Source organism: Myotis lucifugus, unplaced genomic scaffold (assembly GCF_000147115.1).
Source record: "Myotis lucifugus unplaced genomic scaffold, Myoluc2.0 scaffold_210, whole genome shotgun sequence".
Classification (NCBI taxonomy): Eukaryota; Metazoa; Chordata; class Mammalia; order Chiroptera; family Vespertilionidae; genus Myotis; species Myotis lucifugus.
In genome coordinates, this window is record NW_005871258.1 from 683,977 (window position 1) to 709,764 (window position 25,788).

Genomic DNA, 25,788 nt, shown 5'->3' on the forward strand with positions numbered 1-25,788 from the left:
GAAAGGTGGGTTTAACTTATTCATTGGATTTTCCCGCTACTATTTAAAAGTCATTCTATTACTGAAACTTTTGTCAGTTCAAGAAAGAAGTCAAGCACTCAAAATGTTAAGTGGAAACACCTATTTAACTGTTCATTCATAAAATCTAGCTCCCTAAAAGTCACTTTCATGAAATATAGAAAAGAAGCTTCTTCCACCTCCTGGGAAATTAACTTACTGCATCTTTTTCAGGGTTGCAGACTTTCACCCAAAGAATGTGGTCCAAGAGCCAATCAATGGGCTTCTCCTTATAGAACATAAATATGAATTCCACAATCAGAGTGAGGTCTGGTGCTTGAAACATTTTACCTGAAAAGATATTCCAGTCAACGGCGGTAATAAAGAAGCCAAGCATGCATACGGCATACGTCAGGGAAACCTACACAACAAATAAACTAACTCATGGTGCTCTTTCAACTATGAGTCATTATGAATAATGTCCCCACTTGTCTTATCACAATAACAAACTTGCTTTGGGTCAACATGGAGCTATCATCCTATATAATAAAAGGGTAATATGCAAATCAACTGAACGGCAGAATGACTGATCATTATGATGCACACTGACCACCAGGGGGCAGATGCTCAATGCAGGAGCTGCCCCCTGGTGGTCAGTGTGCTCCCACAGGGAGAACAGCAGCGGTGGTGGGAGCCTCTCCCGCCTCGAGGCGGAGCTAAGGATGTCTGACTGACAGCTTAGGCCCACTCCCTGCGGGGAGCGGCCCTATGGACCTAAGCTGTCAGTCAGACATCCCCCCAGGGATCCCGGACTGCAAGAGGGCGCAGGCCAGGCTGAGGGACCCCCCTGAGTGCACGAATCTCATGTACCGGGCCTCTATTCTGGATATAAATGGAAGTAGTGAATTCCTGATTTTCTCTATTACAAATCTATCATACAACTACTGGTTCAAAGGATTCAAGAATCAAGTCAGAGATTTTTTCCTTTATGTCTTAATAAGATTCTTCCCATTTTTAAAAAAAAGGAATTTAAGAGGGTTAGATAAAAACAAATTTTTAAAATAATAAATGCAAAAAACAAGGACTCCTAGTTCTTCTGTCTTCACTTAAACCTTCACAAGTAAAGATGTTTTTTGACTCTTAAATTAAGGTTGAGATAAGTGATCAGCAAGATCAAAGGCCCAGCCTCTAATATTTAAAGTTTTAAAGTACTATAGGAAGTGAAATGTTATCCTCTGGGTGTTTTTCTAAACCTGTAAATTTCCTTCAATTCTTTGATTTTCAACATATTCTCTTTAGTTGGATAATTTAGGAATGTTAGTGAGAAACTTTTTAAATTAGCATCCTGACTAGTCAATAAAAGAAACAAATGAATACAAATTAATCACTGGACAGGAACTTCATGTACTACACCAAATACCAGGAATTCATATTAGAAAACTGTTAACTTGACATTTTTTAAAAGCCCATCTTGCAAAAGCAGTGGGCTATTGAAGAGGGTCATAGAGAATTCAGATATGCTCACCAGGACCATGGCTGGCTTTGCATGTGGACATACGGAGGGCTGCCTTGTAGAACTCTAGAGTAAATACTACAACCTTAGAAATCTCCAAATACTATTTTGGGTTGCCTTACATCATTTCTCTAAGCTGAATTCCCTCAAAAGCAATACATTTCCAAAAAATAAAGACAACTTTAAAGTAAATAAAAAAATTAAAAAAAGAATGAGTCCAATATCCCAAGACTCACAATTATTTCTGAAAAGTAGATAAACCCAACACTTTTCTTACCAATGAAGCCCAGCTGGGAGAACTCTAGTATCATCCATTCCTCAGAAGAAAGTTGAAGGGCAAAATTTTTGATAGTGTTAAAGTAATTCGGTTTGGCAATAATATCATCTTCAAGCTAAAGAAAGAGGGGAAAGATTTAGATAGACCATTTTTATTATGAAAAATAATCAAGCATACTTTATCATGAAAATCAAATAAACAATGGTCAAAAATGATGAAATTACAAAACTAAATTTTATTAAAAGAAAATGAGGAAAATAAAAGGGAAGATGCAAAAGGCAAGTCGACTAAACCATTCCCATACTCTGCGAAATAACAACAGCACTCCATGAATTACTCCTTTTTGGTCGTTTTATACTGCCCAATGTGATTTCGCACTGCCTTTCTTCTTTTCAAAGGAAAATAATTTTTTGTAGGCCTTTAATTTATTTTTCCTTTTTACATAAAACATATACCAAGTCAAAGAGAGAGTCAAAGAAAAATCTAGTAGCTTCCCTTCTCTGCCCTCCACCCTGCTAGCTGGGGTGGCCAATGTTAAAAGTTGGTTGTGCATCAATTCAACACCTTCTATATGGACATACAGCACATAAAGACCCATACACACTTCCTCCAGGTTCCCACCCACCTCTACAATTTTATTTAAAAAGGGGGCCATACATTTTTCTCTTCATATACCATGAATAACTTTCAGGTTAATAAATACATATTTAAATCATCCTTTTTAATAGATGTGTAATATTCCATGCTACAGTTGTACAACAGTTCATTCAACTTGCCCAGCTCACAGGCAGACATACAGCTTGCTTCTCATTTTTTGTCTGTGCCAACAATGCTGTACTGATATGCTTCTACTTACATACTTTTCATTTCTGTAGGTTCCTAAAAGTTCCTTTTTTACATTTTGAAAGATATCTTCAAAATCCTTAGGAAGCTGTAGCAGCTCCCAAGGTGCCAGTTAACCCCATGTGCTCTGCCAACACCACGTGTTAACTACGCTCGGAACTGCTGCCAGTTCCATAGGGCGTTGACAGAGACCAGCGATCATGGATGCATGCAGAGATCTCCCCCCAGAATCTTCTTTCATATCATTTTAAAGTCACAAGGTAATTTTAATATCCTAAGAAAACTTTTCCTTTTCTTAATTTCACATTATCATTTCTAGTTATCTAAAAATAAATAATTTTCACTTATTTTAGGATTTAAAGTTTTCATGTCTTACTTCTTCCTCTCTGTGTAACAGTAGTATTTGGAAAGATATGATATTGACTCACCAAATATTTATTGAGCTTTTATTATGTCCCAGACCTGCACTAAACCCTGGGAATAAATCAGTGGCATAAGGCATCTATGATATATTAAGTAACACCAAACAGGCTATAAAACAATATGTACACTATGATTCTGCTCTTACAAAAAGGGTTGTTAAATGAATTTATATGTGTAAAGCGTAAATTGTAAAGAGCAATGCCTGACATATGGTAAGCATGCAACAGACGCTAGTTCATAGCTGCTGCTGTTACTAAATACTGACCTCTGCTGTTACATACTGACCCTGTTTAGGGGAAGTGTTCCTTATCATCCTCCTTCTAAACTCCAACCTTTCCTTAATTTCCTAAACATTTACTTTTCCTATACTTTACAAAAAATCTTTAAGGTTGCATTAATTCTCTCCTTGGAAAGCAAATTTTAAAAATACAGTATAGTTTTAAATTCTCTCTAAAAAGTTCTTGACCATAATGTGTTTATATAGTGGCCCTAGAATAAACAGCAAGGTTCAACTACATTAATATTTGGGATATGTTAAAACAAAACATTTTGAAATTATAGTAAGACTTCTCTAAGGTATTTCAAGGAAATGTACTCTTTAAATTTAGGATATTGGCTTTTATATGCTTAGATGCTGTATACTGTTATATACAACTAGAGGCCCGGGGCACAAATTCATGCACAGATGGGCTCCCTCAGCCTGGCCAGTGATTGAGGCCTATCAGGGGGAGAGACCCCAGGAGGTTGGCCGGCTGGCCCCTCCGATTGGGGCCTATGGGGGGGGGGGGGGCAGGCTGGCAGGGGGGAGGGACCGCAGGAGGTTGGCTGGTTGGCGGGCCGTGGGAGGTTGGCTATGGAAGCACACTGACCACCAGGGGGCAGCTACTGCATTGAGCATCTGGCCCCTGGTGGTCAATACACGTCATAGCGACTGGTCGACTGGTCGGTCTGGTCATAACAGTCACTTAGGCTTTTCTATATATAGATGTTCAGTTCTGACCCTACCATCATTTACATCTCCCTTTCTGCGAACCAAGGAAGAGTTCATGCCCATTTGTCATGTGTTTTTTTAATCCTCACCTGAGGGGTGAGGACATTTTTTTTTCATTGATTTTTAGAGAGAGTGGAAGGGAGGAGGAAGGAGAAGAGAGAGAAACATTGATTGGTTGCCTCCCACACACCCACGACTGGAGGTGGAGAATTGAACCTGCAACCCAGGTATATGCCCTTGACTGGGAATGTTGAACCCCAGGCCCTCCAGTGCACAGGCTGACACTAACCACTAAGCCATGCCAGCCAGGGTCATGCCCATTTGAATGCAGCTGGCCCAAGGTATAATGTCAAGGGAGACAAAGTCTGGCCTTAGTTAAGCCCACCTTCTCATGTGATGCCAAGCTTTTTCCTTCTTTCCTCTCCTCCCAAAGCCCCTTCCCATCTCTCCCAACCCCCAGTAGCTGCCCACCATTTCCTTTCTGATTCAGGGACCAGAATACCTTTTCTTAACACTTTCATCGAAACATCCTCCTAGGTAAGGACCTCATAAACTTTTTATACAAAAAAACACACAAAAGAAACCCTGACAGAAACCCTGACAGACTTAGTGTCTCAGGGGTATTTGTATTTCAAACAAGGAATAATGACCTTTGGTGAAAGAAATGAATTGGGAAATTTAAGCTTAAGTCACTAAGGAAAATGAAATTTGAAAGAAATAATAGCTTCCCAGATTACTGAGATGTTGTCTACCTGGCTAACTTAAAACCCGTATCACTAGAGATTTACTATTCTAGCCATGCTAATAAAATAAAATGTCAGTTTTATTATCTCAATGTAAATATACTGTAGCATACAAAAACCCCCACTATATTAATAGAACCACTAAAAAAATATGGAAATCCTTCTTTAAAATTTTCCATATAATTAATTCTTAGTTCTTTTTAACAGTGGAAACAGGGAGGATGAGAAAGGAGAGGGAGGATGAGAGAAGAGGAGGAGGATAAGAGGAGAGGGAGGGATGGGAGAAAAGGAAAAAAGAGATGAGCAACCTGCCCACTGTCACACCACTAAGTGGAGAGCTAGTGTTTGTGCAAAACCAGAGAATGGAACTTCAGAGCCCACATTCTCAGGGACTAGGGGAGATGCTTCTGCCCTCGATATATTGTTCTGATCTTAGAGATCTGAGAGGGCTTACGCTTTTAACACACCCTGTTTTAATGAAAATATACCCTTGATGTTATCACTTTTTCTTTAAAAGTGTGAACACATTAAAGAAATAACCACACTTACCTGAATGTAATATATGCCCTTTTCCTGAGCATACATCATTAGAAAACAATAATCTAGGTTTTGCTTTGTTCTCCATCTGAAATAAAAATTTTCAAAAATAAGGATCAGACTCAAATTAGGCAAAATAGGATTAAATGTATTACATTTTATGACATATATTATGATATAACATTGTAATCTATATTTTAAAAGGCCTGTGGCCCTAACACCGTAACAACCAAGACCAGCGCGGGTGGGCGGAGCTGCAAACGCGGCAGGGCGGCGGGTGGGCGTGCGGGTGGGTGGGGCTGCGCGATTTCGCGTGCTGGGCTTCTAGTATTCTATAATATGTAATATATTACATAGACACAATATGTATATATTTTATATACATGATATATACACAATATATGTCCACATAGACATACAGATATCTAGATACACACACATACATAATATATGCACTTAGAGGAGAGAGTGAAAGAGATTTCACTTTTCTCTAATGAAGCCATTGTCAAAATGTATTCCCCAAAAGACTAATTCTCAAGATGTCCTAAGGAAAAATGAAGTCTAATGCCAAGAAAGTTTTGGAAGCACACATATTTCCCCTCGGGAGATACATGAATATGCATATAGAAGCACTGAAACATCCAGCAGTAAATACATTTGTTGAAAAAAAATTGTAATCCAGTATTTTCTAAACTTCCTTGACCACTGAACCTTTTTTCAATAACATCTTCATGTCTCCGGGAACTAGTCTTCAACAATTATACTTTGGGGATCACTGCTCTGGTGCCTAAAACTGTGCTCCAAGCAGGTAGAAATTAATAAATATGTATTGAATGCTTAAAAACCCAAGACATCCTATTAAAATTTACAACATTAAGTTCTTTCAGTGAATCCTGGTAGCCTATAGAAACTGACTAATTTTAAATAAGAGAAATGGTTCTAAAGGTCAGGTAAAAAAACCCACAACAACCAGTAAAATAAAAGCTTTGAATCATATTAAGCAAACTTCTCCATAATACAGCTAATACGACTACCTAGAATTTTTTACTAAATTCAACCCTAATTTTTTGAAAAATAAAATTATATTTATTGAGAGACAATTAACCAATTATGAGGACATATCTGTCTTTGGGACAAATTAACAACTCAAGATGTACAAATCTCTTCCCAAAATACCGTTTTTCCTTTTCTCTAGTTACAGAAAATCCAAAACTAATACCATTATTTCTTACTTTGTTTTTAATAACACAATGAAAGCTAAGTCCTTCAGTTTTAGAGAGCCAGACACAAATCCAATAGACTAAGTACTATAATACAATTTTGCAGGACAGTATTATTATTTCTGTCCCTTTATTGAGTCAGCTCTCATTAATGCTGCATACAGATCTGAGATTTCTATCTGGACTAACTTCTGAGTTATAGATAATATACTCTTAAGAAAAGTCATAACATTAGAGCAGCAGTTATAAAAATTACAAAGTTTACCAAATCAACCTCTCATCAGAAATTCCATAGAATTTCCAATAAAATACCCCAAATTTCACTGGCTCTCATTAATTGGCTAACTCCTAAAACATGTGAAGCTTTGATAAAGAAGAACTACATTTATTATACACTAGAGGCCCGGTGCACAAAAATGTGTGCACTGGCGGGGGAGGGGGGGTGGAGGGTGTCCCTCAGCCCCACTTGTGCTCTCTCAGTCTGGGACCCCTCAGGAGATAACCACCTGCTGGCTTAGGCCCACTGCTCGGGTGGAAGATGGCAGGCCCGATCCCTTGGTGCCTGCCCTGCCTCCCTGGGTCGCGCACGGCAGGGCCGATCTGGGGGTTGGGGCACCGCGCTGGGTCGGGTCGCACACAGATGTCCACCACCCTGGGTCACAAATAGCAGGCCCAGATGGCTGCGGGGCAAGCGGGATGTCGCTGTCCCGCCCCACCACCCCGGGTCACAAATAGCAGGCCCAGGTGGCTGCGGGGCAAGCGGGATGGCGCTGTCCCGCCCCACCACCCCGGGTCACAAATAGCAGGCCCAGATGGCTGCGGGGCAAGCGGGATGGCGCTGTCCCACCCTGCCCGCAGTATGCAAATTAGCCATCTTTGTTGGCGGTTAATTTGCATATCGTGCTGATTAGCCAATGGGAGGCGTAGCAAAGGTACGGTCAATTACCGTGTTTGTCTATTATTAGATAGGATTACATTCACAAGGGTGAGGGTTCTAAGAAACACAGGCTCACCTTACTCTTTCTTTAGAGTCTCCAAATGTCGTCTTTAAGTTTGTCAAGTCAGGATAATAGCTTCCAGGAGGTGATATTATTTCCACCAAACCAGAACTGATTTCTTTAGAAAATCTATCATGAGAAAGGTTAGTTGAGTTATTTAAGCTCTGTGGGATTTTATTTATCTTAATGCTCAACTTACTGTGTTATCATAAAACACATCAATAATGAACACACTGTGTTCAAAGAAGTAGTTCATCAATGATTTTCCAGAAACTACAGATTTTTCTAATAGCACACGTTTTAAAAAAATAATGCTTTTAAAAAGTGTAAAGTGCCACTATTCTTGGAGCAGCATGGAAATCCTAGGCCAAATGCAGGTATTACTTTCCTAAAAAGTATAAGAATTTTAACAAATCAAATCGAGATGTCACAGAAAATAGAAATTCAAGAAAAACAAAGTAATGAAGGAGTTTGTGCGCGTGCGCACGTGTGTGTATGTACAACGAAGTCCTTTAATTTTCAGGAAGGTTTAGTTGTCGGTTATACACTATATGTCGTTCTAAACTAGTGTTTCTCACTGAGAGCACTCCTGCCCCCAAAGGGTACCCTGAGCAATGACCAGACATTTGGTCCTCACCACTACGGACAGTACTGACATCTAGTGGGTAGACAGACATCAGGGATGCTCTTAAACACACTACAGTGCATAAGACAGTCCTCACAACAAAGCATTATCTAGCCCAAGATGTTAACAGTGCCAAGGTTGAGAAACTGTTCTAAAGTTTTTTAAACCAATCTTACTTACTCAATAGCAACTTCCTTCTCATTTGCATTCTCCATTATTTCATTTTTGCAAATCTCCACAAAATGGTTGTCTAACTACCTGTCTTTGCACAAATGTTCTTAGTGCTTAATTTTCACTTTTTTTTCCTGGGCATGGTTTTCCTACACATTGATGAAGAAAGGAATTGACAGAATCATTGCATGTGCCCCCACAGACCTGCCCATGTGGCCCATGTGAACGGGACTAGTAATTATTGCTCTGGTCCTCTATTAAGGAATCTATACTATATGATAGTACTTTTATGAAGGCTGCCAAGTTGTGCTTATATGAAGGCTGCCAAGAAATTGAGCACTTGAGAAAAAAATCTAACAAATACAGAGTTTAATCTGGAATTATACATATTTTTTAAATCTCTGGTTTTAGAACTGTGATAGACAAATATAAAGCCACAGTATTTTAAATCTAGAGTTGGCAAATAATTGTTGCTTCTCTTTTGTCTTTTTAAGTAGAAGATAAGTGTTTAGGGGGCAAAAACAGGCAGAATTCAATGATGAAACCATATCAAGACTGATTTTTTAACGTTACTATTAAGACTACCACCAAAGCAGTATTTTACAAATTAATACCTGAAATTTACTAAACTTTCTATCTGTAGTTACCTGCGATGTGCCTTGCTCACAGTAAATTGTTCCTCAACCTTTGCAAAATAGATTAGATTCAGACATAGTTTAGCACTGAGGTTTGAGGCTGCTAAATGATTATCTGCCATAACAGCAGAAAATTTTTGCTTGGTAAACACGGTGAAAAATTTAAGTAATCTCGTATGATTCTATGTTCACTGTTCTCCAGATTAAAGACTGTTATTTGATAATGTTACATACATATAACATTCAAGTCTTTTCTAAACATACCAATTTATCCCATCAGATAACTGGATGTACACCTTCTTTATGACAATGCCAAAGACCAATTATAGGTGGTCCAATGAACACTGAATTCCAGAGAAATGAATTATAAAAGAAGGCATTATCTTTTAGCAGAAAGAGAAGAGATAATAGTAATGATTATTTTCACTTCCATAATTAAGAAGGACTTACTCTTTCTCCAGGTTGGCTATAACACCGTGTACATAATCAATATCTGTCTGGGAAAGAAAAGAAAATTGTACCTACGTTCATTGTTTTTATTTTTTTTATTTAACTTTTAATACTGAACTCAAAATCAAATAAGTGAATAAAACATTCATTGAAAACATTACATTAGATTTTCAGGTAAGTTATGGGATTTGCACTTATGTACCGGTATTCTACTTTAATGCACCACTAGATATCACTGAGTATTTACTAATACAGTAAGTAGATAACTAAGGTTTCATTATTTTCAATTGTCGATGTTCAATAGAAAAAATTAAGCACAAAAACTATTACTACTTCATCTGAAATATCCAAACTGTAAGTAATGAATGAACAGTGTCTGTAAGCAGGCGACAGGAAAGATGTGTCTACTGCGAATCATAAAACCTAGCTTCAAGATTCGCCTCTGTACTCACTGGCCTGTACAACTTAGAGTAAGCCACTTCTCTGAGCCTCAGTTTCCTGCCCTATTTAAAAAAAAAAAGTGGGAGGAAAAATCATCTCAGAGACTATGACAGTAAGTGATAAAAATGGAACAAAAAGCTGTATTATTCTGTATTATTATTATCAAGTTGATAATAAAAACCAAAGTCAAGAGCATTTTAACCAGAGTTACAAGTAAATATTTATCAGGCCTATGTACTTTGAAATTATATACTGCAAGCACAGATCCAATACCCCTATCAATTTTAAATTCAGTGACAGCTTACATTAAAATGCTCCATTGTTAAAATAAATAAATGACACATCAAGTCTGATCTATGTTATAAAGACTACCAAAACACTTAAAAATTGAGGAAAAACAAATATAAAACTTAACCCTAGAAATTACAAAACTTTTGGATTATAAAATGTTGTTTTGTGAGAGTTTATTTTATTTTATTTAATCGATCTTTATTGTTGAGAGTATTGCCGTGTCCTCCTTTATCCCCCATTGACTTCCTCACCCAGCTCAGCCCCCCGTCTAGGCTTTCCCAGCACTATTGTCTGTGTCTATGGGCTATGCATATCCTATATAATAAAAGCCTAATATGCAAATTGTCCCCTCGGGCGGTCACTGACCTGGAGTTCGACCACTCACTATGACGTGCGCTGACCACCAGCGGGCAGTGCGGAACATGGTGGGCGTAAGCGATGCAGCGCTGGCAGCGGGTGGCAGTGGAGGCACTGCCAGCCCTGATGGGCCCCGATGACAGCGGGACCACAGCGGGATGGTGAAGCAGGTGAGTGGGCAGTGCCAGGCCAAGGTGGGTGCAAGCAGGGGCCTGATCGCCCTGCCAGTCACCCCACAGACGGTGACCAGCAGCGGCGACAGGGGGTGGGGCAAGCAGGCGGCACCAGGCCAAGGCGGGGTGCCAGGCAGAGCTGCAGGGCTGCGAGGCTGGGGATGCGAGCTGGGGGCTACGAGCTGGGGGTACGAGCTGGGGCTGCGAGGCTGGGGGGTGCAAGCTAGGGCCTAATCTCCACAGACCACCCCAGAGACCCCACCTGTGCATGAATTTCGTGCACTGGGCCTCTCGTATTCATCTAAGTTTTATGGTTAATCTCTGCCCACCCACCCCCCCTTCCCTCTGACATATGTCAGTCTGTTGCATGTTTCAATGTCTCTGGATCTATTTTGTTCGTCAGTTTGTTCTGTTCATTAGAATAGTTTAACTTTAATTTCTGTTACTTGAAAATAATTTCTATTTTTATTGTTAAATTTAAAGACTCAGGAGTGAGATCCAACTAGAACACAGCCCACAACCCTCTGTACTTCCCCTTCATAAACACAAACAGTAGTGAACTCATTTTCAATAAATTATCACCCAGTGAGTATCTTACTAACTCATCAGGTTCTAATTTTGGAGCACATGACCAAGCCTGGTTTATATAAACTTGAATAAGTTTAGTAACAACCTGAAACTCAAATTGATTACCATTTACTGAGTGCCAGTAATTTGCCTATCCAAGGAAACAATATGAATAGGGCCAGCTCCCTATCTCCAGGAGACTCTTCAAAAGGGGGCCAAGAAGAATAAACTTATGTGAATATAGATTTATTATGTCATGTGTAATAAAATTTATGAAGTGCAAGTGCTCCATATCTAATCCACACATAATATCCTTATGTTTAAAAAATACATTTTTTGCTGATTTGACAGAAAAAAAATAGGTACAGTTTTGATTCATTCACATCAGACAGCTATTATTTGTGTTGTCTCTCATCTTTTTTTTCTTTTTTTACAATTTAAGGGAAAAGAGTTCAGTCCCCCAGACTAAATAGTCAGGTATTTCATGTTTTAAACATTCTTGTGGCACATGGGCTGAAAATCGCTGTGCTATGTATTAGTTTTCTCATCTGTCCTTCTCTCTGATGTAGGTTTCATTGGGCAGAGGCTTTGTTTTGTTCAGTGATAGGACTGGCTTATCACTGTGTCAGTAAATATTTGTTGAATTACAAGCAAATTTTATATATCTCCAATTTCTTCCCCATTAGATTTGTATGATATATAACCAAAGCATAAGTGAACATCTTAAAATCTAGCTGCTGAAAAATTACAAGCCAAAATACCACTGATGCACCAACACAGTAATCTGCAGTTTAAAATCAAGAATAGAAACAACTAACAACTAAAAAAGACTGGTAATTATGAGAGCTTAAGAAAACATAACTATAGAGAGGGCTACTCTTTATTTCTCAAGTGCTTTGGGGTGTAAAAAGTTCCAAAGCACTCAGGTAACTAATCCCTGCCTGAAAACACTAAACTGTCTCACTAGAAAAGACCAAACCACTTAATCAGAGTTCACCCAGGAACACAACATTGACATTATATGCAATTACCAATAAAAATCAGATACAAATCTAGAATACAGAACCTATGGAATACAGCTAACACAGTGTTCAGGAAAAAATTCATAGTAATTCTTATATTAACAAAAAGAAATAATGGAAATAAATCAATTTAGTATCTGGGACAAGTATAACATGTAAAGTATAACATGTAACTAACAAAAGCAGAAAAATTAATAATGTTAAAAGCCAGTATTAAAAAATTTTTTAAAGTGAGTATTAATCAGAAAACAACAACAACGAAACAAACCCAAAAGATGGTTTTTGAAATAATAAAAACAGATCCACTCGCTAAAAAGAGGGAGACTACAATATACACACATATATAAAGAAATCAGGGGGAAATTACCACAAAAAGAACAAGAGTTGACTTTGCTCCACTTTGTATAAAGCAAATTTTAAAACTTAGGTAAAATTAATAAATTTCTAGAAAAATATTTTACAAGGAATCTATATAGGTCTTTATGTGCTAATATAAAAAGTTAATATTATACCATCTACATAGAAATAGTGCGAAAAAGAATATATCCACATATAGACACATTAAATATCTCTGAATGGGAACAACTACTAACAGTTGTTGCCTGTAGAGAGGTAATAGTGACTAAGGAATAGCACTAAAAGGGAGACTTTTCAAAGTATACAACACACATATTTATAATTTTTTAAGCATGAGATCATATTACCTATCCAAAGAATAAACAGTAAACACTGTTTCCTAGCGAATAAAGTATATAATAGAAAAATTTAAAAAACCCTATAGCAATTTGATCAATTCTCTGTTATTCAACTTCTGTATTCATTTATAAATTTACCTGCTTTGCATATTTCTGCCCATAAGCCAACTAACTAGCACTGTTAGCACAATTTAAATAAAAGAATTTTAAAGAAGGCATAGTAATGGCCTCAGGCGCTCTAAACAAACTACAAAACACAAACTAAAATGTGTACAATAGTAAAAAGCAAAACTATTTTCATGCTATATTCTAAACACACTGTGAGCTGGAAATTCTGTAAACTCAATTTTTCAGAAACTACCTTTAGGTGCTTTTCTAACATGATGAATTTGTTATTTCATTATAGAATCTCAACTTGAATTCCTCAGTTCAGGAACTTAACATTTTAACATGCCTTTGGAATGTTTTTAGGCAAATTACAGAAACAATGTGAATAGTCATCTATAATAATAAAAGCGTAATATGCTAATTAGACCAAACGTCCTTCTGGACAACCTTCCAGACGAAGCTGCAGCGTTGGCGGGGGCTGAGGCAGAGGCAACTGCCATGGTGGGTGGGGCCGAGGCAGAGGTGGCTGCCGCAGGGGGGGGGGGGGGCAAGCCCCTTGCACGAATTTCATGCATCAGGCCTCTAGTAATGATATAAAAGATATGCTACGTAAAGATATGCTAGCTAAAGTTCTCTTTCCAGTCCTAGCCAGTTGCTCAGTGGTTAGAGCATTGGCTCTCAGACTGAAGGAGTGCAGGTTAGGTTAGATCCTGGTCAAGGGCACGTACCTCGGTTGCAAGCTGGATCCCCTGCCCACGTGCAGGAGGCAACCAATCAATGTGTCTCTCCCACATTAATATTTCTCTCTCTGTCTCTTCCCTTCCTTGCCACTCTCTAAAAATCAATGGAAATATATATGTATATATATATATATATATCCTTGGGTGAGGATTAACAAAACCAAAAAATAAAGTTCTCTTTCCAAATTCTCAGCAATCTTTACGGTCATCAACATAATGTGGCTGTTATAAATTAGGCAATATTCTATCTGAAACGCACCTTAAAAATTGATTTCATCTCTTTCACTTGGAATAGCATTTAGCCTCCTAGCTCTGCACATCCATGTTGACTGCACGTTCTGTTTATAGCAATTGAGGTATTTTTGAACAAGTTGTAAGCTGTACCAGTCAGGATCTTCATAGCAATAGAAACTGACTGTGGCAGAACAGTCAGACACTGAAAGATGAGAGGTAGAACTCACAGGACCTCCAGCGAGGCCGAGGAAGCAGGCTTGGAAGGCGGCAGAAATAAAGCTGGACGACAGCCAGAAACCACAGCCTGCTCCCAATGCTACAACTTGCAAAGCCCTCATCAGTCTTCAGTGCCTCTGAACCCCGCCCTGTGACCATGGGAAAGACACCCCCACAGCCACCATCTGTCACCACAATGGACTGTCCACAATCTCTGCTTCTTTAGAAAAATATTTATTCTAAACGTTATTTTCTTATTTTTTGCTACTGGCATTTAGAAACGTAAGTTGATCCTACATCCAGCCACCCTGATAAATTCCCATTAATTCTAATAACGTAATAATCTGTGTGCTTATCCCTTTGGGTTTTCTGTGTCAACTGGAAATAATAAAGCACCACGCCAAGTCCAGGATAGGAATACCAAGGGGCTGAGCCCAGGTCACATGCCTGAACTAGTAAAGGAAACATCTGACATTTTTAGTTTCAATAGTGGGCAGGAGGTACTTCCTTCCTCCACCAAGATTCATAAAATAGGGAATTCTCCAACTATAAGAATGGGACAGGAAAAAGAATTTTTGCTAAAATTCAGAGTACAGTGTAGGAAAACGTTTTGTCAGAAATGATCATGAATGACAGAAACGATATGAGCAATGATACAGCGCTATAAGAAATATTATACAGACTATCACTTGCTACTAGTGTTAATGAGCCCCAAGCTACCAGACACTTAGGTTAAAACTACGAATTAAGGTAGAATCAAATGTAGTAATTAAGAATTTTAAACTGCCTAAAAGCAATTCAAACAACTCTGTAAATTAATTCTTCTTTCAGTACAGATTTTCTTCCAAATATTAAAATTCTATACAGATACATATATAAATACTGCAATTCAGGGGGAAGAGTCTTCAGAGACCAGAATACTGCCCACACCTGAATTTACAACACCTCCCCATCTGGGACCTCCGTGTGCTTCCCTGTACCAACACTGAGCTCAAAAGGCTCAAGAACGTTATTCTCATTTCAGAGATGAAGACACTGAGGCTGAAGGAAGAAAAAGGACCTGCTCAAGTGACTGAATCCAGGCCCTGAACCCAGGTCACCTGACTCCAAACCCATTGTTATGACATCTTATCATCAGATAAATGGCAATGGAAAGAGGGTCTTGAATCTTTATGTACATGAATCTGTCTATATACTGAACACTATTTTCTAGTGTATAAGGATAGTTTTCTTCTTTTACAGTAATAAGACTTTTTTCTGAGTAAAAATCAGTATGTGTTCATTGTAAAAAAAAAATTCTAATTTTGTAAAACTGTATGCAACAGAAAGTGGCCTCTTCCCATAATCCCAACTCTCAAGGTACCTGCTACTAATAGCTGACAGGATATTACACAGGACCATGTTCTCTATTTATTTTATTAAAGCACAAAGGAGCTGTTTACATGTGTGTATGTGCTTGAGTAGATTTTCACACCTACAAATGTTACTACTGAATCAATTTTTAGAAGCAGAAAGTTGGGTCATAGAGTATACTTTAAATTTTAATAGCTATTGCCAAAATGCTTTCCAAGGAGGTTGTATCAATTTCTACTGGTATACAATATGCAAGTGACAAATTTAATTACTTAAGACGTAAAATTTCTATAACAGACAAAAAAATACAAAGTTCCTGCAAAAGACAAACTGAACTAAATATTTCAAAGAATTTATTCCTCTCATATATGAAATTTTCTTACAAATTAAAAAAGAGCAAAGGTTATAAAAATAATTATAAATACAAATGGTGCAAGAAAAACCTATAAATCAGCATTTAATTCCATCAGTAAAGAAATCCAAATTGAGCAAAAGCAATGTATTATTTTTTACCCATCAAACTGACGAAAAAATTAAAGACTGATATGATCTAGTAGAGCATGCGGATGGGGAAACAAGCTTTCTCACAGAACCTGGAAGAGGCATACACTGGCTCAGCTTCTGTGAGGCGTTCTGGCCAGGCACGAACATTTCAATGTATGTGAACGCTGACCAAGGCAATTCCACACTTAGGAACTGATCACACCTCAGTAACTAAACAAAGGACACAAAATTTATGCCATGCTGAAAATAACAGCAAAAACTTGGAAACAGTCTAAATGTCTAGCAATCAGAAATTAAATAAATTATGTTAAAACCATACAATGGAAAATTTTGTAGCCAGAAAAACTGATGTTGTGATATCTATTCTTTTTTTAAAAAATATATTTTATTGATTTTTCACAGAGAGGAAGGGAGAGGGATAGAGAGTTAGAAACATCGATGAGAGAGAAATATCTATCAGCTGCCTCCTGCACACCCCCCACCGGGGATGTGCCCGCAACCAAGGTACATGCCCTTGACCGGAATCAAACCCGGGACCCCTCAGTCCGCAGGCCGACACTCTATCCAACGAGCCAAACCGGTCAGGGCAGTGATATCTATTCTTAACATGAAAAAATGTCTATGAGCCCAGCTGGCATTGCTCATTGGTTGAGTGTCAACCTATGAGCCAGGAGGTCATGGTTCGATTCCCAGTCAGGGCACATGCTCAGGTTCTGGGCTCAATACCCAGTGTGGGGCGTGCAGGAGGCAGCCAATCAATGATTCTCTCTCATCATTGATGCTTCTATCACTCTCTCCTTCTAACTTCTTCTCTGAAATCAATAATAAATATATTTTTAAATGCCCATGAGAGATTAAAATACATATAGAACAAATCCATTTATATATGTACACAAGCCACAGGAAATATTTCTTTTCTTTCGTTTCTTTTTTTTAAATAGTAGCTCATATATATATATATTTCAGAGAGGAAGGGAGAGAATCATTGATTAGCTACCTCCTGCATGCCCCCCACTGGGGATCAAGCCTGCAACCCAGGCATGTGTCCTTGACCAGAATCAAACCTGGGACCCTTCAGTCCGCAGGTCGACACTCTATCCACTGAGCCAAACCGGCTAGGGCAGGAAATATTTCTTAAGATATATTTCAGAATATCTAATTATTATATCTGTATGGAGGAATAGCAAGTAATTTTTCATTACACATTTCTGTAATTGTTTTAAATAGTAAGCATGTGTTCTATTCTTATATTAAGAAATACATTAAAAACACTTTCATTTAGAAAGATAGGGAAACACTGAAAAGCTGGGAATCAGTGGGCCAGAACCAGCTGATGTCCTAAATCAGTGATGGCGAACCTTTTGAGCTCGGCGTGTCAGCATTTTGAAAAACCCTAACTCAACTCTGGTGCCGTGTCACATATAGAAATTTTTTGATATTTGCAACCATAGTAAAACAAAGACTTATATTTTTGATATTTATTTTATATATTTAAATGCCATTTAACAAAGAAAAATCAACCAAAAAAATGAGTTCACGTGTCACCTCTGACATGTCATAGGTTCGCCATCACTGTCCTAAATCCTTTCACATTCTGAAATTCTATATAATAATTAAGAAAATAATTACTTCAGGGTGATTTTTCTCATTATTTATGAAAAACTTGCTCAAGATTTATTCTTTCCCTAGATCTTTTGAGGAAACTAAAATTACAATAAATATAATATTCCTCATTCTCATGATATTTTACCTTTTCAATAATGGATAATGGTTGCATCTTGAGAGTACAGACAAGGGGTCAAGAGAATAACAAGATGATAAAACCCATGTCTAGGCTAAACTTTTCTCAGCTTTCTATACTCCCAAAGAACACCAGTGCCAATCTCCAAATTTAGGTTCTATAACTAGAAACAGGGACTCACTGCTCTGAAAGATTTATGTATGTAATATTATCCTCAATTGTAGCTGCAGTAAAAAAGTTAGGGCAAACGTAACCATTGGATAGAATACATTACCTAAACTTTACTCACATTTTTAAAAAATGCACATAAAAGTATATTCAAATATTCAATTACAGTTTTAACTCATAGATTATAGGTGTAAAAATCACAACAATTAAATAATTACCTCTCCTATGAAGACTACTATTACACAGTCCAATTTCTCTTCAGGATACAGATTATCAATAAGGGAGTGAAGCGTTTCTACGAGGTAAGATTTAACTTCTCTCTTCACAGTAGGAATTCCCATTACTATTGAAACTGAAACAAAATTATACATTATAGTTATAAAATTATAATTACATAAGATTTTACAAATATATAACAATACCACTACTTCAAAAATATTATACCCTTCAAATTGATCAAAATAATTGAGGTATCAAAATATACTACATTTCAGAAAGAAAAATAACCAACGGATAGAAAGGCATTATCCATAATACTGTAATTCTTTTTCATAGAACTTATGGAAATAAATAATCCATAAGAAAAGAAATAATGTCAAAGAACTGATAAAAATGAACGATATTAAAACTCATATTAAAAAGTGACTGTAAAGTATAAACAAATTTAATTATACAACTAAACCTTAGAAACACTGAACATCTTAAAAAGTAATGTCCCAGCCCAGCTGATGTGGCTCAGTAGTTGAGCGTCAACTCATGAACCAGGAGGTCACAGTTCGATTCCCGGTGAGGGCACATGCCTGGGTTGTGGGCTTGATCCGCAGTGGGAGGCGTGTGGGAGGCAGCCAATCCATGATTCTCTCTCATCATTGATGTTTCTATCTCTCTCTCCCTCTCCCTTCCTCTCTAAAATCAAAAAGAATATAATTTTAAAAATTAATGTCCCAAATCTCATATATATGATGCACGGAGAAGGCCACATGACATGCTTTCTGTGGGTTCCTTGCCCAAAATGAATAATCTCAATCTAACCATAACCATGAAGAAACAGAAGACAAACACAAATTAGGGGAATACATCACAAAATAACTCATTGGTCAGTACTCTCTAAACCAGGGGTCCTCAAACTTTTTAAACAGGGGGCCAGTTCACTGTCCCTCAGACCGCTGGAGGGCCGGACTATAGTTTAAAAAAAAACTATGAACAAATTCCTATGCACACTGCACATATCTTATTTTGAAGTAAAAAAACAAAACGGGAACAAATACAATATTTGTATTTGCATGTGGCCCGCGGGCTGTAGTTTGAGGACGCCTGCCAAGATCAGGAAAAATAAGAAAGAATGAGGAACTGTCCATGACTGAGGAAGACTAAGAAGATATGATAATTGAGCGAAATATGGGATCCTGAGCTGGATCCTGAAACAAAAAAATACTAATAAAAAAATGGCAAAATGTGAACAAGACTGAAGGTTAATTAACAGTATAACATCAATGTTTATTTTCTGGTTTTGATCATGGTACTATGGTTATATAAGATGTAAATGTTTAGAGGAACTGGTGAGCTATATGGAAGCTGTACTATTCATGTAACTGTTTTTAAGTCTAAAATTTCATTTCTACTATTATGCCTGTTTTGAAATGCAAACTTGTACTTTGTGTGATTAGTATATTAAGGAGCCATTTCAGCATAACACTGATTTCACATTTGTTTATGTGCAATTTCTCCTCTGGAACAAACACTCACAGAAAACTGGGCCTGCTGGGACTGAGTTCAGGAAACTGAAAGGAGCGCTGCAGAGGCACAGAATGCACACTGCCGGCCGGCTGCCCGCTGCCTCGGCTCACTGCCGCCAAGGCCACACCTAGCCACCCCCGGTGTGACCACTCTCTGTCAGATTTCAGACAACCTCCTTTGCACCACTTCTCAAAGCTTCCCAGCCGCAGGCCTTCGAAGCCCATTTTAACACACAAATCACATCTTTCACAAGGCAGAGGACCATAGTAGGTCCTCGGGTTCCGTTGGAGATCTGTTCCGCGATTTCCGTTAAGTCGGAACCCACCTACATAAGCACCTACGTCACTCACATGGAGCACATACACAGCAGTAATGACGTGAAACAGTAAAAAAAAGTTAAAAGGTAACAATTCCTGACCTTTACTTGTAGTAAATAAATAATGAAAAACATAAAGCACATATGTATATACATCGAAATGACAGAACTTTTTTTTTTAATAAATACTGTAAATGGGAGATGGCTACGTAACCACGAAACGACGTAACCCGAGGACTGCCTGTATGTATTCTAGCAATTTCCTATTTATTAATCACTGAACGAGTGTAGAATTATGCTACCATTTTTAAGTTTTTATATTTTTTAATGTGTGTAACTGGCAAAATTGTTGAGTACTGTAAACCTAATCCAATTTTTCTCAGTTTACGGCACAATTCTGCATAGTGCAGTAATTTTTAGGAATGCATATATTGTGTTACAATAGGACTGTATTTCCCAGAAAGTTTTTAAAAATATCACTTCTTAAGAAGTCTTAGTATACTGCATATTAGATATCAGTAGAAAAATACTTTATATCTTTTTAAAATAATTAAGTATTAACAATTAATTGGAGATACTACAAAATACTTAAAATTCACAGAATTCTAAAGCTAGAAGGAAAGTTAAAGATCATGGATCTACAAGTCTATCACCATGATTCTACGGATAAGAATTATAAGATCCAAATAATTCAAGGAACTTGCCCAAGTTTCACATTCCTCTCTTCCATCTGGGACAGAGTTTACAAGGGCTCAGAAAGAGATTTGCTACATTTTCCCAAACATATTTACTAAACACCTATTAAATGTAAGGCATTATTCTAGTGACTGGGATATAATAGTGAACAGCACAGATAAGGTCCCTACCTACCCTCATGGAACTTACATTCTAGAAGAGAAGAGAAGAGAAAATAATACAATCTTAGAGGATAATATGTACTATACAAATTAAAATATGGCAATATTAGAAAGAGTGGGGGGGGGTACCTTTTAGATAGTGAGGGTCATGGATGGCCTCTCTGGTATCAAGTGAGCTGGTAATTAATGATGAGAAAGAGCAGAGGAAAAACATTCCAGGAGAAACAGCAAGGCCCTGAAGAGACAATGACCTTAACAAAATTGAGAAAGAGCGAGGAACAGAGTGCATCTAAAGCAGAATGAGCCTAGATCCAGAGCATTAGTTAGGGGCCATTTCACATGAAACCTTAAGTTTAGTTTTTAATTCAGAGAAAGCCTTTATAAAGCTATAAGTAGGGGAGTGACATTATCCAATTTGTTAATTTTAAAAGTTTACCAAATTTTGTGGAGAACAGAAACAAAAGTGTTAAGAGTAAAAGCATCTTGGGGGAAATCAGGAAGCTATTGCAGTAATTAAAGGAAAAGATGGTGGTTTGAATTAGGATATTTAAAGATGGAGATGAGTGGATGGATATATATTATCCTCATTAGAGGACACGTTTACTGATTTTGAGAGAGAGAGAGAGAGAGAGAGAGAGAGAGAGAGAGAGAGAAACAGATTGATTGCCTCCAGCACATGTCCGGATCAGGGACGAACCCACAACCTAGGTATGTGCCCTGATGGGGAATACAACCTTTTGGTGTACAGGACAACACTCCAACCAACTGAGCTACCAGGCCAGGGCTAGGACATATTTTGAAGACCCTTTCCAATGGGGCTTAGAGACAAAGGAAGAGGAGGATTGAAGGATGACTTAAGCGGATGGGGATCTTTTATTGAGAACAACACACTGTTTCGACCATGTTACGCTGAGATGCCTAAAGACAGGATGAGTTACCCTGGAAGCAAATTTCCATATACTTCAACCTACCTCAAATGGTTGCAAACACAAACGGTATAAAGTTATAATGCAAACCCTATTCCCTACCACTGTCTTGAGTTGTATTGTTTCTGTTTTAAGTTTAGATGGCATGTTTAGAGAAGCTCCAAATATACTGTTTTGGAGCTGAAATTTAAATTCTTTAGTTTAAAACAAGGCACTCAAGGACTCCAAAAACACTAAAAATGAAAGTACTAATTTCAGCTAAGCTTTCAGAATTAGAGTATCCACGCTTGTGGTATTTCACAAAATTACCACAAAAAAAGACAGTTTTTCCAGCCTTCTGGTCACAGGTAGGATTCACTTCCTGGTCCCCTCAGGGTTGGGGAGAACAGTGGGAGGGGTTGTGATTAGTAACAAACAATGAGTCATCCCTGGAACTGCAGTGTGAGTCCTTCAGAGTTGTCTGTCTTCCTCAGCAGAGCAACCAGTAACTGCAAGATGCGGACTGCTCTGTCCGCCTGGATCTCTGCATGACCAATGATGCACAAATCCCGCCAGCCTGATGGACATGTACTTTGAGCAGTAAGTAAGTAAGTAAGTAAGTAAATAAATAAATAAATAACTCTGCATTACTTAAACCACTGAGATTTTGGGGTTGTTAATTACTACTGAATAACGCAGCCTACCCTGGTCCTGTTTGATAAAATGTTCTTCTATGGCTTGCAATCTAGAAATATATGTATTCTAAGGGAGAAGTAAGAGTTCAGAATAAATATGGCAGCGATTGTGAACAATACAGACATATCATCCTTTTGTGGAGGAGCAAGGTGGACCAAGGAACCAAACAGGAATGGAGACAAAGGGTTGTTCTAAGTTCTTTGTCCCAGTAATTAATCATCCAATATTTCCTATTCAAGTATTACCTGTGTACCTATAATACATCAATGATGTACTAGACTATCTAAAATACAGTCATAAGATAGGTAAGGCTGTTGCCTCATGGTGTTTATAATTTGACAGAGATAGCAACTGATATTATTTCCGTTTTCTTCAACTTTTCTGGGAAGTTTACAAATTCTAGTATTTATTTCCTTTATGATAAAAAAAATTAGGAAAAATGTTAATTTGGCATTCTGAATCTTCAATTACTAGTCTACCTTCAGTTATAACTATTTCAATATTCATTGCTAATTAAGTATTTTTAGCCTATCGTGTTTCCTCTGGTTTGATTTTCGTCATTTATTCCCCATTTCTTTCCCTATATTCCATGACAATAGTTTTATCTCTATTGTCTAGTTGCACTTTCCCTGTCTTTGTTGGCTTCATCTTTCTTTTTCCTGAAAACTAACTGTTCTAGGTCCTCAGTTCTAGGTCTTGGGTGATCTCATCCATCCTTGTATCTTCAAAAACCAGTTATTTGCAAATGATCACTCATAAAATTAAACATAAATTTAATTTATGGTCTCGTCTTGGAAACTAGTATTACAAAACACTTTCTACTGTCCTTTATCACGTGAATAGTACCAGCCATCCAGTTATATAATCCAGAAATCTAGGTCCTATCCCTGACTACTCCCTCCTACCTTAGCCCACAAAACCGTCCAACACTATGTCCTCCCATGTATATATCCCCATACATTCCCAACATAGCAAATCACCTTCTTGCCATCGCTACTACCACCACTACTACCTGGCCCAAGCTCACCCTCTCCCAAGTGGATCACTACATCATCTCTTACTGAGTCCTTCCACATCTACTCTTCTTCCCACACTTTCTATAATTTTTCTAATGGCATCAAATGTGAGCGTTGCAAAATTTAAGTCTTATAAAGTCATCCTAAGTCCTGCTTCAAACCCTTCAGTGGCTTCTTTCTGCTTTTAGGATAAAAATCCAAAACCCTACAAATGGTCTGCAAGGTCCTGCGTGGTAGGGGCTCAATTCCTCTCTCGCCTCATCTTGTTCCAAATTCCCATCACTCTATACTTTATCTACAGTGCCGTCTCCATTTTCTAGAGCATTCCATGTGCCCTTCCTTCAAGGCTTTTGTAGTGCTTTTCTCATTTTCCGGAATACTGTATCCTTTTCTCACATGTGGTGGAATACTGCCCCATTCCCCAAGATGCCCATGCCCTAATTCCTGGAATCTGTGAATATATTACCTCACGGGGCAGAAGGGGCTTTCCAGAGATGATTAAGGGTCTTCAGATGGGAAGACTGTCCTGTACTACCCACGTGAGCCTAATGTACTCACAGGGGTCCTTATGAGAAGAAGGCAGGAGAGTCAGAATGAGAGGTAATGTGACAATGGAAGCAAGGGAGTCAGAGTCAGAGACTGTGTTGGAGATGCTATGCTTTGAAGATGAAGGAAGGGCATGAACTAACGGATGCAGGTGATCTCTAGAAGCTGGAAAAGGCAAGGAAGTGGGCTCCTCCCTAAAGCTTCCAGAAGGGACAAGTCCCTGTCAACACACTTATTTTCTGGACCTCTGACACCCAAAACTATAAGATCATAAACTTATATTGAATTAAGTCACTGAGTTTGTGGTGATTTGTTATAGTAGAAATACAAAGCAAATACACCCATCTTTAGCAGGGAACTACATATTCTACTGATCTCAGTTCAAATGTATTTTTAAAAACTTCCCCATATTCCTTAATTAAATCAAATGCCCTTTATGTACATTCTCAAAGCATCCTTTATGTCTCCAATTAAAGCTGTAACTATGCAACAGTTTATATAATTGATTATTTAACTAGTGCATTCTCCTTTGAATTGAAGTTCCACAAGATTAGGAACCTCATCTAATTCTGTGTACCTAAGTGCCTGGCACACAGCAGGTGCTCATGGGTTTTTTATTTCAGCAATTACGTGAAGAATGGCCTGCTGTCCTCTACCAACCAATAATGCCATTCTGGCAGGTACCTACGGAGGGTCTTTGCTCAGCCATCCTGCTCAGCACTGAATAGGCCCTTCATCTGAAGACCTGTTTACTCAAAGAAATGTTCTTCAAGATTTCTAGCTGATCCTTTTATAATAATCAGTTATGAGTTGACCTCTTTCTTCCCTCTAAAAATATATTATTTTTGGCCCCAGCCGAGTAGCTCAGTTGTTCAGAGTGTCATCCCAATATGCCAAGGTTGTGGGTTTGATTCCCAGTCAGGGCACATACAATGAATGCATAAATAAGTGGAACAACAAATTGATATCTCTATCTCTATCTCTCTCCCTTCTCCTCTCTCGAAAATTAATCAATAAAAAAAATTAAGTATATTATTTTTAAACTATATTATAATTACAAATTCATTTCCTTGAGTATTAAGTCATTCATGATGTCAATTTTCTTAACTATTTGGAAACCCTGGTTGTACAAGATGGCCTTTCACCCCCCTGTACTTGCTTGGTCTGTGTACTGCAGCCCGCCTCTGCAAATGCTGTGGGAGGACTGAATGTGGGGGGGGTGGACTGACAGTTTCTCCTTCTGGTTGTGAGAATTCTAGAGGAGCAGCAGCTGCCTGGAGCACTATTCTCCCCCTTCAGCCTTTGAAAGGCTTAGCTTAGCTGGTCTGAGTATTGTTCCTTAATCAGTCTGACCCCTGAAGAATGGGATTTTTAGCAAGAAGCAGTTTTTCTTTGATCTAAAAAACCTAAGTTCTTAATATAAAGTCCCTAACTAGGTTTTTGGTTTCCACAAAATCCCAGAAGTTACATACAAATTTACTTTTTCTATGTGCATTTTTAAAGTAAGAGTCTTGACAGCTTTCCTAGGCTATCCAAAGGGTTCTGTGACTCTAAAAGTGTTAAGAACAATTGCCTAAGCCAGAGGGAAGATTTTTTTTTTTTAAGTAAATGTGAGGATTTTCTTATTTTTCTTTGAGTTGTCTTTTTTTTCTATTTCCCAAAAAATTTTGTCAGCTTGATAA

General features: G+C 38.0%; 1 protein-coding gene across 5 annotated transcripts in view; it reads right to left on the reverse strand.

Moving 5' to 3' along the window:
• MGAT4A (mannosyl (alpha-1,3-)-glycoprotein beta-1,4-N-acetylglucosaminyltransferase, isozyme A) overlaps nt 1–25,788 on the reverse strand; it is an 87,196-nt gene that overhangs the window by 16,600 nt on the left and 44,808 nt on the right. For all 5 annotated transcript variants that reach the window (XR_002831422.1, XR_002831419.1, XR_002831420.1 and 2 more), the window contains exons 4-9: nt 18,252–18,385; nt 9,424–9,470; nt 7,558–7,671; nt 5,337–5,412; nt 1,788–1,902; nt 218–348 (exon numbers count right to left, since the gene is read on the reverse strand). Coding sequence is in view for 1 of the 5 variants with exons in the window: in XM_006097729.3 (XP_006097791.1) it covers nt 218–348; nt 1,788–1,902; nt 5,337–5,412; nt 7,558–7,671; nt 9,424–9,470; nt 18,252–18,385 (617 nt within the window). In the remaining 4 variants the exon portion in view is untranslated. The remainder of the gene's footprint in view (nt 1–217; nt 349–1,787; nt 1,903–5,336; nt 5,413–7,557; nt 7,672–9,423; nt 9,471–18,251; nt 18,386–25,788) is intronic.